Source organism: Brachyhypopomus gauderio, chromosome 6 (assembly GCF_052324685.1).
Source record: "Brachyhypopomus gauderio isolate BG-103 chromosome 6, BGAUD_0.2, whole genome shotgun sequence".
In the NCBI taxonomy this organism is placed as follows: domain Eukaryota; kingdom Metazoa; phylum Chordata; class Actinopteri; order Gymnotiformes; family Hypopomidae; genus Brachyhypopomus; species Brachyhypopomus gauderio.
The window spans coordinates 27,150,231-27,167,327 of NC_135216.1; the positions used below are offsets into that span (position 1 = coordinate 27,150,231).

Below are 17,097 nucleotides of genomic sequence, written 5' to 3' on the forward strand. Positions count from 1 at the left end.
CTGCACACAGCCCTCCAAAGCAGGTGGGCTGCTCATGTTTGTGTGTGTCTGTAGGGTGAGGCACGTTTAATGGGAACTATGCCCCTCCCCTCTGCTTCTAACACTCATATTCATACACGCCCTGGTAGGCGAAGCTGAGAGGACTGTAAAAGGTTTGACACAACAAAAACATTCATGCACGTCTGACTCATACAGGGACATTTACTATACTCTTCACAAATCACAGAACAACTGCACTGTTCATAAAGGTGTGTGTACGTGTGTGTAAAGACAGATAAGTTGATCTCTACACATTTACCCATTTACCATGGTACCATCTGGGCCACATATACACAGAGAAATAACTGGGCTACTGGTGGGAGTGGGGTGAAATTACATGGTTGCTACTGTTTGCCACTGCCATTGAATACCTAGTGACAAAGTGGACTAAAATCCACTTTGGTAATTTCCATAGAATGTCCTTAGAATGTTTTTAGAATGTAGTTATATTTTATTATAACGTATTTAGATAATCCTTAAAATTTTTGCTGTTGTTATTTTTGATGCATAGATTAGAGTGGAGAGTCTTAAGACTCATCAGCTTTAGGGATTCCTGACTTACTCATTAATATCATTTGTGGATTGACTATAAATACTATAAATAGCAACGTTCCATTTATGTGACAATATTGCCAATATTGTCAATATTGCCCCTGAATCCTGATCAATACTGCCTTACACTCACCCATGGGTTTGACTTAAATAGCCACAAGGTGTGTGTCCGGACAATTGGGGGAAAAAAATCATCAAAACAATTTTATTTAGCATCTGGCAAACAGATTTATAGTCCCAGTCTGTTCACTTTTATAACATACTAATTTATAAGCCGCACAGCCATTCAAAGGTTTACAGCCCTTCAGACCTTTGCTCTGTGTGTTTCTCTCTGCCGGTCCTTTTACTGCTGTTGTCCAGCACATTCTACGGGCAAATCGACGGACTAATGAACATATTTATTTTGAATTTATTTGTTAGTATCCTATGTCTTAAGGATTTTGTAAGAATCCTAATTTAAAACATTTAAATGTTGAACTGACGTGTTTTAACGTCTGCCTTTATATTAAGGTCTTTATGTCCTGACTTTTCACTTTCATTCTAAAATTAGAGACTTAGCTAAACCATAAAAACATCAGAGGAAAAAAAAAATTAAAAACTTTTTAAAACAGTGTTTTGCCATTAGATTACTCCTCCTCGTGACGTTTCGGTTAAGGTAAGTTGTTTATTAACGCGCGAGACGAGCTCAAAACTGGGCTTTGGGTAGCTTACCTGAGCGCGCGCGTCAGTCAGAGCCTGCTCAGGTGTCAAAGGTAAAAAAGTCACATTGGAGAAATATGTGAAGAAGGGAACCTCATCACAAGGACATTACATACAAACCCAAACGTGAAGAAACGGAGACACTGCAACAGGACCATTTTACCCAGAGACTGTTTGGCATAGGCTGAAGGTTGGAGGTGGTGTATTTTTGACCTTGGCTGGTGCAACGATCTTACAGCTTTTTCTCTTCAAAGGAAAAAAGGATGACTTGAGAAATGCGCTTATGTTTACACAGAACAACTTTAGGTTTGTTTGCCTTTGTTTTTGTAATTGCGGATAACATTTTTGCGTTGCGAGACATGTGGAGTGCCTTTTGGGTCGGCTGTTGCTGCGCGCTGGTAGCGGTCGCAGGTGGTTTCGATGCGGAGAAGTGCAAGAATTCCTCCATGACCCTGAACATCGTTCTGCTGGAGGACGAAGACGCGCTGTGGAGTCTGAGGTTCGTGCGGGCTGCCGTGGAGGAAGCGATCGAGGACGAAAACCGAATTAATCAGAAAGAAGGTGGGTACCAGTTTACTCGCTTCTTAGGAAGTAAGCTGTCGGTATTATAGAGGAAGGAAATAACACCCAGACATCACATCGTTTTTCTTTCCTTCTGTACAGTAAGAAACGCTAATAGAAAACAGAAAGGTAAAAATGTGGATTGTAAGATTTTATTCTAAATAAACATACAATTGAAATAAAATTTGAAAGAGATGTACAAGGAAAGGAACACACACACACACACACACACACACACACACACACACACACACACACACACACACACACACACACACACACACACACACACACACACACACACCTCTGCACACACACACACACAATACCTCTGAATATGTGTTAGCATGTTAGCTACTGTGTTTCTGGGCATTTACTGTGCCTTATCAATCACTTATTATTACTTATTACTTATTATTTTGACTGGAAATGGTGTATTTGAAAGACAAGTTGGTGTTCTAATTTGTGTGAGCCATATTTTAATGACCATAACATGGCTGTCTCAGAAATGAGCTTGAACTAAGTTTAGCATGGCATGTTGTTACACTACAGGGCTCAACTTCACCATGAAAGTAAACTTCCGTGGGTTTAACACTACGTATTACCGCCGGAGAGGGTGTGGGAGCAGCACCTGTGAGGGGGTGGAGATCCTCAAATCACTGCACGTGAGTCCTGACACTGCTCCTCTACTGGAACAGCACTGTACAGTGTACAGCATACTACATCACAGTACACACTACACTACAGTGTACAGCATACTACCTCACAGTACACACTACACTACAGTGTACAGCATACTACATCACAGTACACACTACAGTACAGTGTACAGCATACTACATCACAGTACACACTACACTACAGTGTACAGCATACTACATCACAGTACACACTACAGTACTGTGTACAGCATACTACATCACAGTACACACTACACTACAGTACAGTGTACAGCATACTACATCACAGTACACACTACACTACAGTGTACAGCATACTACCTCACAGTACACACTACACTACAGTGTACAGCATACTACATCACAGTACACACTACAGTACAGTGTACAGCATACTACATCACAGTACACACTACACTACAGTGTACAGCATACTACATCACAGTACACACTACACTACAGTGTACAGCATACTACCTCACAGTACACACTACAGTACAGTGTACAGCATACTACATCACAGTACACACTACAGTACAGTGTACAGCATACTACCTCACAGTACACACTACAGTACAGTACAGTGTACAGCATACTACATCATAGTACACACTACAGTACAGTGTACAGCATACTACATCACAGTACACACTACACTACAGTGTACAGCCTACTACATCACAGTACACAATACAGTACAGTGTACAGCATACTACATCACAGTACACACTACAGTACAGTGTACAGCATACTACATCACAGTACACACTACAGTACAGTGTACAGCATACTACATCACAGTACACACTACACTACAGTGTACAGCATACTACATCACAGTACACACTACACTACAGTGTACAGCATACTACATCACAGTACACACTACAGTACAGTGTACAGCATACTACATCACAGTACACACTACAGTACAGTGTACAGCATACTACATCACAGTACACACTACAGTACTGTGTACAGCATACTACATCACAGTACACACTACACTACAGTACAGTGTACAGCATACTACATCACAGTACACACTACAGTACAGTGTACAGCATACTACCTCACAGTACACACTACAGTACAGTGTACAGCATACTACATCACAGTACACACTACAGTACAGTGTACAGCATACTACATCACAGTACACACTACACTACAGTACAGTGTACAGCATACTACATCATAGTACACACTACACTACAGTGTACAGCATACTACATCACAGTACACACTACACTACAGTGTACAGCATACTACATCACAGTACACACTACACTACAGTACAGTGTACAGCATACTACATCACAGTACACACTACAGCACAGTACAGTGTACAGCATACTACATCATAGTACACACTACACTACAGTACAGTGTACAGCATACTACATCACAGTACACACTACACTAGAGTACAGTGTACATACAGCATACTACAGCACAGTACACACTACACTAGAGTACAGTGTACATACAGCATACTACAGCACAGTACACACTACACTACAGTACAGTGTACAGCATACTACATCACAGTACACACTACAGCACAGTACAGTGTACAGCATACTACATCATAGTACACACTACACTACAGTGTACAGCATACTACATCACAGTACACACTACACTACAGTACAGTGTACAGCATACTACATCACAGTACACACTACTCTAGAGTACAGTGTACATACAGCATACTACAGCACAGTACACACTACACTACAGTACAGTGTGTACAGTGTATAGCATCCTACAGCACATTACACTACACTAGACCACAGTCAACCACACTACACCACAGTCCACCACACTACACCACAGTCCACCATGCTACATTACTGTACACCACACTACACCACAGTACACTACATGACAACAACCCACACTAGAGTCCACCACACTACAACACAGTGCACCACAGTCCACCACAGTGCACCACAATCCACCACAGTCTACCACAATACACCATAGTACACTATACTACAACAACCCACAGTCCATCACAGTCCACCACACTACATCACAGTCCATCACACTACACCACACTTCACTACAGTATACTAAACTACAGCAACCAACAGTCCACCACACTACACCACAGTACACTACGGCAACTCACAGTCTACCACACTAAACCACAGTATTCTAAACTAATGCAAACCACAGTCCACCACACTACACCACAGTACACTACACTACATTACACACCAGAGTATACTACACTACAACACAGTACACTATACTACAGCACACCATAGTAAAACCATAGTGGGTGTGTGAGGCGTGTTTGTGTGGTGTGTGTGTGTGGGACGTGTGTGGGACGTGAGTGGTGCGTGTGTCAGGTGTGTGTCAGGTGTATGTGTGGGATGTGAGTGGGGTGTGTGTGAGGTGTGTGTGATGTGTGGGAAGTGAGTGGGGTGTGTGTCAGGTGTGTGTCAGGTGTATGTGTGAGATGTGAGTGGGGTGTGTGTGAGGTGTGTGTGATGTGTGGGATGTGAGTGGGGTGTGTGTGAGGTGTGTGTGATGTGTATGTGTGGGATGTGAGTGGGGTGTGTGTGAGGTGTGTGTGAGGTGTGTGTCAGGTGTGTGTCAGGTGTATGTGTGGGATGTGAGTGGGGTGTGTGTGAGGTGTGTGTGAGGTGTGTGTGTGGGATGTGAGTGGGGTGTGTGTGAGGTGTGTGTGAGGTGTGTGTGTGGGATGTGAGTGGGGTGTGTGTGAGGTGTGTGTGAGGTGTGTGTGTGGGGTGTGTGTGAGGTGTGTGTCATGTGTGGGATGTGAGTGGGGTGTGTGTGAGGTGTATGTGTGGGATGTGAGTGGGGTGTGTGTGGGGTGTGTGTCAGGTGTATGTGTGAGGTGTGTGAGGTGTGTGTGATGTGTGGGATGTGAGTTGGGTGTGTGTGAGCTGTGTGTCAGGTGTATGTGTGGGATGTGAGGGGGGTGTGTGTCGTGTGTGGGACGTGAGTGGGGCGTGTGTGAGGCGTGTGTGAGGAGTGTGGAGTGTGTGGAGCGTTTTCATTCATCCATCATCTGTGCTGTTCTATCCCTCCAGAACACCAGTGAGGTGGGCTGTGCCATGCTTGGTCCCTCCTGCACCTACGCCACCTTCCAGCTGGTGGAGTGAGTATGCAACCTGGACCACTGTGGCCCCGTCTCTCTATAACGTACTGTGGCCCCTCTCTATGGACCACTGTGGCCCCGTCTCTCTATAACGTACTGTGGCCCCTCTCTATGGACCACTGTGGCCCCGTCTCTCTATAACGTACTGTGGCCCCTCTCTATGGACCACTGTGGCCCCGTCTCTCTATAACGTACTGTGGCCCCTCTCTATGGACCACTGTGGCCCCCTCTCTCTATTGACCACTGTGGCCCCCTCTCTATGGACCACTGTGGCCCCCTCTCTCTATTGACCACTGTGGCCCTCTCTTTATAAACCATTGTGGCCCCTCTCTATGTACCACTGTGGTCCCCTCTGTCTATGGACCACTGTGGCCCCCTCTCTATGGACCACTGTGGCCCCCTCTCTCTATTGACCACTGTGGCCCTCTCTCTATAAACCATTGTGGCCCCTCTCTATGTACCACTTTGACCCCTTTTCTCTGGACCACTGTGGCCCCCCTCTCTCCACTGTGTGTGGGGGGCACAGTGGCATTTCATCTGGTGCCTAAATTGCTTTCCCAGCGATCATAAAGTGATGAGTAAAGGCGTAAAACGTCTGATGGTTTTATGGATTCACAGACGTGTGAATGATCGCTGTGTTGCTATTGCGTATTTCAAGTGGCCCTGTAAGTTCCTGTTTCATTATCAAAACAAACTTTTACTGTAATGGCCTCGGACTGTCTGTGTATGTTGCACTTTGATTTATTTATTTTTGTTGTGTAATTTTTATGTTTTGTAACATAAGGCCTTACCTTTAAGACAAGCAAAATAACAAATAAGAGAAAATGCTGAAAATCAAGTAAAATGTCCAACGATGTCCAGTTGTTGGTAAAGGAGCTGCAGGAGTGTGATGCAGTGCGTTCAGTGTGAACTTTATTATTAATATAAAGAGTATTAAACTCGCTAATCTGTGTGAGGGATTATTAATATAAAGAGTATTAAACTCGCTAATCTGTGTGAGGGATTATTAATATAAAGAGTATTAAACTTGCTAATCTGTGTGAGGGATTATTAATATAAAGAGTATTAAACTTGCTAATCTGTGTGAGGGATTATTAATATAAAGAGTATTAAACTCGCTAATCTGTGTGAGCATTTGTTAATCCAAAGAGTATTACACTCTTCTAATCTGAAGGGCATCTGGGATGTGGGTCAAACTTTAATAATCAGCTTCCTGAAATTCAAAACATCATGGAGGGATTTGGTAGTGTTTATTACAAGCATATGCTGGTTTATGGAAAATTAGATTAATGTTATGGGAAAGCAAGTAAAATAATAAGTTTATTGCAGGTAAGGTTTTGAACATGAGGTGGGTTTGGTAGTGTGCCACAGTCTCAATGGTCCACCTCCCAAACAATGTCCAATCAGCAGTGGCCCTGTACTTAGAAACTGACCAATGGGGAACAATGTAGAGAGAGGCAGACAAACTTCATCAACAGTTGGCCTGTAGTCCATAATTATAACACCTAGAAAGTACCTATGGACCTATGGGTGTAACAAATTGTCCACTAGGACCAAGGTAGTTACTAATGAAGTGGATGGTGAGTTTAAATGAATAGACATAAACTTTGGCACGACTCTCTGGACCAGACTCCCCAGGAACTGAACAGGCACACTGGTGTACTGGGTAGCAGCTGCGGCGTGATGGACTGGCCCCAGTTTTGAGGATGTGGTTTAAAGGATACAAGAAGTAATTAAGAGTAAAAAGTGTTCATGTAGGAGTTACACAGCACATCTGTGTGTGTGTGTGTGTGTGTGTGTGTGTGTGTGTGTGTTTCTCCCTCAGTCAGGATGTGGGATTGATTCTGACTATCCCTATCATATCTGCGGGAAGTTTCGGTCTGTCTTGTGACTTTAAGGACAAGTTGACACGTCTTCTCCCTCCAGCACGGAAAGTCTCAAACTTCTTTGTGCATTTCTGGAACACGGCCGTGCCGGACATCAAACCAAAGTGGGACACGGCCTACGTCTACAAAACTGCGGACGTCTCGGAGGAGTGCTTCTGGTACACAGGACACAATCTGGTGTTGTGAATCTCTCTCATTCGCTCTCTTTTGTCTCTCTCGCTGTCTCTCCATCAATATCTCTTCTCTTTCATCTCCAAATTCTGAAACTGCATTGGCGCGCACACACACACACACACACGCGCACACACACACACACACACACACACACACACACACACACACACACACACACACACACAGACACACACACACACACCTACACAGGCACGTGTCTGAATCTCTCTCCTGCTGCAGGTATTTGAATGCCCTGGACGCGGCCACAGCTCAGTTTGCCACTGAGACGTACAGGAAGGTTTTGCGCAGCAGGATTGAGATCATCCCTCTGCTCTCCAATAACACACGACTCAGCAACAGTGAGTCAGCAGGTCCCCGGGACTCCACTCTGGTCACTCGTCTCGTCAGCTGCTTCCTTCTCTGTCTCCTTCTTTGTCATATCTCCTTCTTTGCTGTTTGTATCTAGTTTTCATATTGTGCGGATCCCCGAATGATGTTCTCTGCCTAAAGAACGAGACAATTGTGGACAACAACGTCGTCTTCATCCTCATAGACCTGTTTAAGTGAGATTTACCACTCTGTGGCTACTATTCCCATAACAGAACTATTCCCATAACTATATGAGAGAGTTAACAGAACTATTCCCATAACTATATGAGAGAGTTAACAGAACTATTGCCATAACTATATGAGAGAGTTAACAGAACTATTGCCATAACTATATGAGAGAGTTAACAGAACTATTCCCATAACTATATGAGAGAGTTAACAGAACTATTGCCATAACTATATGAGAGAGTTAACAGAACTATTCCCATAACTATATGAGAGAGTTAACAGAACTATTGCCATAACTAAAAATATTCCCAGAACTGTAATTAGCCATTGAAATTCAACATTGGAAATTCATCTCACAGGTGACACGCACCACCAAGGTGTTTACTACAGTGTTAACTAAAGTGTTTACTACAGTGTTTACTAAAGTGTTTACTACAGTGTTGTATCCTCAGTCATGGATATCACATCAATGAGTCATCATTTGATTATATGAGGAATGTCCTGGTGTTGACCGTCCACAGTGTGAGGACCTATAACATCACCAACAACAGTGTAAGACACACACACACACACACACACACACACACACACACACACACACACACACACACACACACACACACACTGTTGCTCGGGGAGGCTTGTGTATATACTATACAACAACTATACTACAGTTGTTACTCCCTGTACATGTGCCCTCCTGTCAGCTGTGTTTTGTGCTCTATTCCTGAATTTTCCACCAGACTATGAACGACTACGTTGCAGGATACCACGATGGTGTTAAGCTCTTTGGACATGTAATGAGGGAGAAGCTTCTTGCGAACCAGGGGTCAGAGGGCAAACACAACCTCACAGCTGATGACAACCCCTTTAGGAACATCTCTTTTGATGGTAGGATGATTATCACCCCCACTTCCTGTTTTTTTCTTTTGTGATTAAATCACACTGGTGTAGCACGACCAGGCTGAGAGGAACATGGGTTCACACAGTAGCATGAGTTCCCATGGGATTAAGTTCATAAGGGAGTAACGGTTCACATGAGAGTATGGGTTCACGTAGGAGTATGGGATCATGCATTGGTAAGGGTTCACGTGGGAGTAAGGATTGACATGGGAGTATGGGTTCATGTAAGAGTAAAAGAAAGGGTTCACATAGGAGTATGGGTTCATGTGGGAGTATGGATCAGGTGAGAGTATGGGTTCATGTGGAAGTATGGGTTCATGTGGGAGTATGGGTCAGGTGAGAGTATGGGTTCTTGTGGGAGTATGGGTTCATGTGGGAGTATGGGTCAGGTGAGAGTATGGGTTCTTGTGGGAGTATGGGTCAGGTGAGAGTATGGGTTCATGTGGGAGTATGGGTCAGGTGAGAGTATGGGTTCTTGTGGGAGTATGGGTTCTTGTGGGAGTATGGGTTCATGTGGGAGTATGGGTTCTTGTGGGAGTATGGGTTCATGTGGGAGTATGGGTCAGGTGAGAGTATGGGTTCTTGTGGGAGTATGGGTTCATGTGGGAGTATGGGTCAGGTGAGAGTATGGGTTCTTGTGGGAGTATGGGTCAGGTGAGAGTATGGGTTCTTGTGGGAGTATGGGTTCATGTGGGAGTATGGGTCAGGTGAGAGTATGGGTTCTTGTGGGAGTATGGGTCAGGTGAGAGTATGGGTTCATGTGGGAGTATGGGTCAGGTGAGAGTATGGGTTCTTGTGGGAGAATGGGTCAGGTGAGAGTATGGGTTCATGTGGGATTATGGGTCAGGTGAAAGTATGGAATCACATAAGTTGCTTTTAATTAAGGCTAAGGCTGGGCTGCCTGTCAACTTTAAGTACTGATGTCACATTTATAAAACTATTGGCTCCCAGGGCCTATGCAGTCCTATCTCTCTTCCTCTTCCCCTCCTCTCTTTCTCCCTCTCTCTCTCTCCCTCCCACTCTCTCCCCCTCTCTCCCCCTCTGTCTCTCTCTTTATGGGTCAAATTTGAAATTGGGGTCGGGTCATCACAAAAATTGGGTCAAAAGCTTCTTCCTCAAAGTGACTGTGATTGCAGTGTGTGTGTGTGTGTGGGGGGGGGGGGGGGAGTGAGTGTGTATCTGTACCTGTGTTGAGACTGTATAGTGTGCTTGTGTGTCACCAGGGATGGGTGGGAACTATAAACTGGATGAGAATGGAGACAGAGACGTGAATTTCTCCTTGATATACACATCTGAGACATATCAGGTCAGGTTACCAGTTGAGTCAGCTATACATCTGAACATCTCAACATGTGCTTCTCATTTGCAGCACACTAGATCATATTTACATGAATAGCAAAACTGTTCTGGCTCTGCTGCTAGACCAAAAGCATTCATGAAATCTCTCTCATTTTACTGATACAGCAACATCACCACCACATCACAGCCCCTTGTGTCAGGCACGTGACTTCTATTTGACCTCTGACCTTTTCTTTTTCCGTTTCTGTAGTATAAGACCTTGTTTGTGTTTGACACCTCCACCAACTACACTGAGACAAACCACACCAACCCTGACCTGCCATGGGAGGGCTCCCGTCTCCCTGACGACAAACCCGCTAATGGTAATACTGCAGTCTGCATTTCTTTTCATTTGAATTTATTATTTAAGATATTTAACTGAAACTGGGCTAAGAGCCTCCTGTATTTCTTGTGTGTGTGTGTGTGTGTGTGTGTGTGTGTACACATCTATGTATGTGTGTGTGTGTATGTGTGTGTGTGTGTGTGTGTGTGTGTGTGTGTGTGTGTGTGTGTGTGTGTGTGTGTGTGGTCCTACAGCACCGGGTCGTAATGATCATAATGAGTTCTTAATCATCATGATTGTTCTGGCCATTAGCGTGGTGCTCGTTACTGCAGTTGCTTTGCTGTTCTACAGGTAACAGACAAACGTGCTACACTGGACTTTCCCCACTGATAACGGTTATGTTGTACATATATTATAAAGCTGTATATTTCTTACTTTTGAATACATTATATGTACATATATCCTGATATTGTTGCACTATCCATAAATTTGTAATACCTAACACGTCTAAAAAAAAACATAAAGACGTTCACTCAGAGAATAACAGAGCACCTCTCAAAAGAAAACATGTCAGTGATCTGAAAAAAATGCATCTATGAATCACTGTGGACTTGTGTGTGTGTGTGTATGTGTGTGTTTGCATATGTATGTGTGTGTGTGTGTGTGTGTGTGTGTGTTTGTGTGCTTGTGTGTGTGTATGTGTGTGTGTGTATGATGGTGTTTCTCAGACAATATAGGAGACAGCGCTACTATCAGAAGAAATGGTCCCATATACATCCTGACCTCATCACTCCTCTAGACAACAAAGAAACAAGCCTCATCTCTCTCAAAGTAACACAAACACACACACACACATACACACACACACACACACACACACACACACACACACACACACACACACACACACACACACACACACACACACATACAGGTCCACAGTGATTCATGGATGTGAAATACTAATAATCCAGAACTCTTACTAATACATTTCTTCCACCTATACATGGAGTGGGGAATGACAGATTGCTTCTTGTCTCTCTTAGTGTGTCTCCAACTTTTAGTGTCTCTCTAACTCTTAGTGTCTCTAACTCTTAGTGTGTCTCTAACTCTTAGTGTCTCTAACTCTTAGTGTTTCCAACTCTTAGTGTATCTCTAACTCGTAGTGTCTAGTGTCTCTAACTGTTAGTGTGTCTCTAACTCGTAGTGTCTCTCTAACTCTTAGTGTCTCTAACTCTTAGTGTCTCTAACTCTTAGTGTGTCTCTAACTCTTAGTGTGTAACTTTTACTGTGTCTCTAACTCTTAGTGTGTCACTAACTCTTAGTGTGTCACTAACTCTTAGTGTCTCTAACTGTTAGTGTGTCTCTAACTCGTAGTGTCTCTAACTCTTAGTGTCTCTAACTCTTAGTGTCTCTAAATCTTAGTGTGTCTCTAACTCTTAGTGTGTAACTTTTACTGTGTCTCTAACTCTTAGTGTGTCGCTAACTCTTAGTGTGTCTCTAACTCGTAGTGTCTTTCTAACTCTTAGTGTGTCTGTAACTCTTAGTATTTCAAATGGTTGTACTGGTTATGTGTGTGACGATTAACCATGATGCTTTTGTTTGCTTTGTTTGTGTTAATAAGATTGATGAAGATAAGAGGAGAGATAGCACATATCAGATCCATAAGGGCCGCTACGACAAGAAGGTTCCTACCTCTCCCTTTTCTCTCTTCATTAATAATTCAGTATCAATGTAGTAATAATGTTGAGTGGCAGCCATAAACAATCAGACAGATTAATCAGACAGATGCCACAATCAGACTTGACTTAGACAGTGTGACACTTCTGTACCCTCAACAAATGTAAATCATAATTATTTGTCTCTTCTCTCTTTTGGTGTCTATCTCCATCCATCCATCCATCCATCCATCATCAATCCCTCCATTGTCTATCTATCAACACTTTGCCTGTCTATATCTCTGCCTGTCTGTGTCTCTGTCTGTCTATCATCTCTGCAGCCTGTCATCCTTAAAGAACTAAGGCACAATGATGGAACCTTCTCTGAGCGCCAGCGCATTGAACTCAACTCTGTAAGTAAAACACGACCTGTGTGATCATTTACACTAGCTCATACAACACTCCACTGAACACACACACCACCACACAGAACACTCCACTGAACACACACACACCACCACACAGAACACTCCACTGAACACACACACACCACCACACAGAACACTCCACTGAACACACACACCACCACACAGAACACTCCACTGAACACACACACATCACCACACAGAACACTCCACTGAACACACACACCACCACACAGAACACTCCACTGAACACACACACCACCACACAGAACACTCCACTGAACACACCCACACCACCACAAAGAACACTCCACTGAACACACACACACCACCACACAGAACACTCCACTGAACACACCCACACCATCACACAGAACACTCCACTGAACACACCCACACCATCACACAGAACACCCCACTGAACACACCCACACCATCACACAGAACACTCCACTGAACACACACACACCACCACACAGAACACTCCACTGAACACACACACACCACCACACAGAACACTCCACTGAACACACCCACACCATCACACAGAACACTCCACTGAACACACCCACACCATCACACAGAACACCCCACTGAACACACCCACACCATCACACAGAACACTCCACTGAACACACACACACCACCACACAGAACACTCCACTGAACACACACACACCACCACACAGAACACTCCACTGAACACACCCACACCATCACACAGAACACTCCACTGAACACACACACACCACCACACAGAACACTCCACTGAACACACCCACACCATCACACAGAACACTCCACTGAACACACACACACCACCACACAGAACACTCCACTGAACACACACACCACCACACAGAACACTCCACTGAACACACCCACACCATCACACAGAACACTCCACTGAACACACACACCACCACACAGAACACTCCACTGAACACACCCACACCATCACACAGAACACTCCACTGAACACACACACACCACCACACAGAACACTCCACTGAACACACACACACCACCACACAGAACACTTCATTGAACACACCCACACCATCACACAGAACACTCCCCTGAACACACCCACACCATCACACAGAACACTCATTTACATTTACATTTACATTTACGGCATTTAGCAGACGCTCTTATCCAGAGCGACTTACAAAGTGCTTTGCTTCTGATCACAGAATACATCCTAGGAAATAGTACAGATAGGCCAGAATTCAAGACACCATTGAGTCAGGCTACTACTAAACTACAGGAGTCAGTATCATTACCTAGTGTTTTGCAACTCCACTGAACACACACACCACCACACAGAACACTCCACTGAACACACCCACACCACCACACAGAACACTCCAGTGAACACACAAACACCACCACACAGAACACTCCACTAAACACACTCAACCCACCACACAGAACACTCCACTGAACACACCCACACCATCACACAGAACACTCCACTGAATACACCCACACCATCACACAGAACACTCCACTGAACACACCCACACCATCACACAGATGTGTGCCAAAGCCTCTGAGATGTGTTCCACCGTTGAACATATTTGTAACAGAATCTCACTGTTTTTCTATTCCTGTGTGTGTGTGTGTGTGTGTGTGTGTGTGTGTGTGTGTGTGTGTGTGTGTGTGTGTGTGTGTGTGTGTGTGTGTCCTTTCAGTTGCTCCGGATTGATTACTATAACCTGACCAAGTTCTACGGCACAGTGAAGTATGAATATGGAGTATTTGCAGTATTTGAGTTCTGCGAAAGAGGTTCTCTCAGGGTAACACACACACACACACACACACACACACACACACACACACATGCACGTTTTCTCACACTTTTTGGCCTCTCTGTTTTGCTACATTGCACATCAGCTACATAAAGTAAATGTCACTGTTGTGTTGCTGGCCAGCTCATTTGCATATACATGCAATTGAACGTGCAGGCAAATGGCTGGAGTTCCTGATTATTCATTAGTCAAACTGTAAAACCTTCAGAGAATCACATTACAGTGTACAAAGAAGCATTCAGCCATAGCAGCTGTCAGCAGAAGAAGCTGATTTTTAGTTTACTGTAAAATGTACTTACTGCACATTTTGATCTTTGCGCCAGTACGTCCTCAACGATAAGATCTCCTATCCAAACGAGAGCTTCATGGACTTGGAGTTTAAAATTTCTGTCATGTACGACATAGCAAAGGTATGTGTACTTGTCTAGAGAAAAGGCATCACACAAGGTCTCCATACATTGGCACAAAGGGCAACCTCTGCTTAGCTCTTATGTCATAAATATATGCCTTTTGGTGTTTGTCTCCCCCTGGTGGTCCTATTAGGGTATGTCCTACCTGCACTCCAGTAATATAGAGATTCATGGCAGACTGAAATCCACCAACTGTGTTGTGGACAACCGCATGGTTGTGAAAATCACTGACTTTGGATGCAACACCATCCTGATTCCGGGGAAAGGTCTGTCTCCACGTGAACTTCATGTCTTATGTGACCTTTCTCCATCTTTTTCATTATTATTTTAACTACCATTACAACTTAGTATTAGATAAATATAGATCTGAAAGTTTTCATTGTAAATGAACTATCTTGATCTCTTTTTCCCTCTTTTCTCCCTCACTCACTTCTCAATTTCAATTCAATTCAATATAGCTTTATTAGCATGACTGTATAGGGTACAGTGTTGCCAAAGCATTACAGCAATGTTAACAATGACAATAACATTGACAAAGAACAAATAACATTAATAAAATAAGATAAAATATGATAACATTTAGGGTATTTTCTCTCTCTCTCTCTCTCTCTCTCTCTCACACTTCTTTCTCTCTCTCTCCCTCTCTCTCACTTCTCTCTCTCTCTCTCTCACTCACCTCTCTCTCTCTCTCTCTCTCTCTCTCTCTCTCCCTCTCTCTCTCTCACACTTCTTTCTCTCTCTCTCTCTCTCCCTCTCCCTCCTCTCTTTCTCACCTCTCTCTCTCTCTCTCTCTTTCTCTCACACACACACTTCTTTCTCTCTCTCTCCCTCTCTCTCACTTCTCTCTCTCTCTCACTTCTCTCTCTCTCACTTCTCTCTCTCCCTCTCTCTCTTTCTCACTTCTCTCTCTCTCTCTCTCCCCTCTACTCCCTCACTCTCTCTCACACACACACCCTCCCTCCCTCTCCCTCTCTCCCTCCCTCTCCCTCTCTCTCTCCCTCTCTCTCTCTCTCTCTCTCTCTCTCACACACACACACCCTCCCTCCCTCTCCATCTCTCTCTCCCTCTCTCCCTCCCTCTCCCTCTCCCTCTCTCTCTCTCTCTCTCTCTCTCTCTCTCTCTCCCAGATCTTTGGACAGCCCCAGAGCACATGCGGGTGCAGGGTATCTCCCAGAAGGGAGACGCGTACAGTTTTGCCATCATAGCTCATGAGATCCTCCTGAGGGAGTGTCCCTTCTACACAGAGAGCTGTACTGACGTAGCAGGTAACAGGCAGCACGCCCAGAATAACTCACTGGACCGCTTTGATATCTTTTGATGATATCGATAAAAGAAAACATTAGTTATATTTCTATTTTGTTTGATTTTGTGCTGTTTGAACAGTGATTGGTACAGTGAAACGCAATGTTCCTGGACAGCTGCTGTCAAGACATGTTTATCATGTTTATTATGATTTGATAGGGAGTCCAGCACAGAGAGGATTTCAGTTCTGTACTAGTCTTAGTCTTCTGGGTAGACTGGATGGTCATAGATCATTAGAATTTCAAAAATGTAAAGTTGCTGTTTAAAGTGCTGACAATATCAATATGTTCAATATTGCTTTGCGTTTTCCCCTCAAACTCTCTCTCCATCTACGCATCTCTCACTCTCTCTTTCTTCTGCCACTCTAGAGAAGCTGTACAGAGTGCAGTGTCCCAGTGGACCGGTCGTCTTTAGACCTGATCTCAACTTTGAGACCGCTGGAGAGAAGGAAATAGAGGTGGGGGGTGTGGGGTCATTAATCCACAAACACTCCATTCATGTCCCTACATGTCGAGGAAGATATTTGCTCTCCTCCTAATTTTGGCCCCAGGTCTAACACACCTGAGTCTTGATCCAGGAGTCCACACACTCAGCACAATCTTCACACTTCATTATCATCATTTTTGTTTGTAGGGTTTCTTTTTTCATTACACTTACATAAGAAAATTTTTTCTATGAC

At 44.0% G+C, this 17,097-nt stretch overlaps 1 protein-coding gene across 1 annotated transcript in view; it reads left to right on the forward strand.

Annotated features, from left to right (window-relative positions):
- Nucleotides 1-1,303: 1,303 nt before the first annotated feature.
- Nucleotides 1,304-17,097, forward strand: part of gucy2ca (guanylate cyclase 2Ca) — a 27,017-nt gene continuing 11,223 nt past the window's right edge. The window contains exons 1-19 of the mRNA XM_077007857.1: nt 1,304-1,851; nt 2,404-2,516; nt 5,600-5,667; nt 7,493-7,711; nt 7,968-8,086; nt 8,194-8,290; nt 8,738-8,837; nt 9,029-9,176; nt 10,412-10,494; nt 10,738-10,849; nt 11,064-11,160; nt 11,538-11,640; nt 12,434-12,496; nt 12,809-12,880; nt 14,590-14,694; nt 15,030-15,116; nt 15,250-15,382; nt 16,244-16,381; nt 16,787-16,875. Coding sequence (XP_076863972.1) covers nt 1,566-1,851; nt 2,404-2,516; nt 5,600-5,667; nt 7,493-7,711; nt 7,968-8,086; nt 8,194-8,290; nt 8,738-8,837; nt 9,029-9,176; nt 10,412-10,494; nt 10,738-10,849; nt 11,064-11,160; nt 11,538-11,640; nt 12,434-12,496; nt 12,809-12,880; nt 14,590-14,694; nt 15,030-15,116; nt 15,250-15,382; nt 16,244-16,381; nt 16,787-16,875 — 2,232 coding nt within the window. The 5' untranslated portion in view covers nt 1,304-1,565. The remainder of the gene's footprint in view (nt 1,852-2,403; nt 2,517-5,599; nt 5,668-7,492; nt 7,712-7,967; nt 8,087-8,193; nt 8,291-8,737; nt 8,838-9,028; nt 9,177-10,411; nt 10,495-10,737; nt 10,850-11,063; nt 11,161-11,537; nt 11,641-12,433; nt 12,497-12,808; nt 12,881-14,589; nt 14,695-15,029; nt 15,117-15,249; nt 15,383-16,243; nt 16,382-16,786; nt 16,876-17,097) is intronic.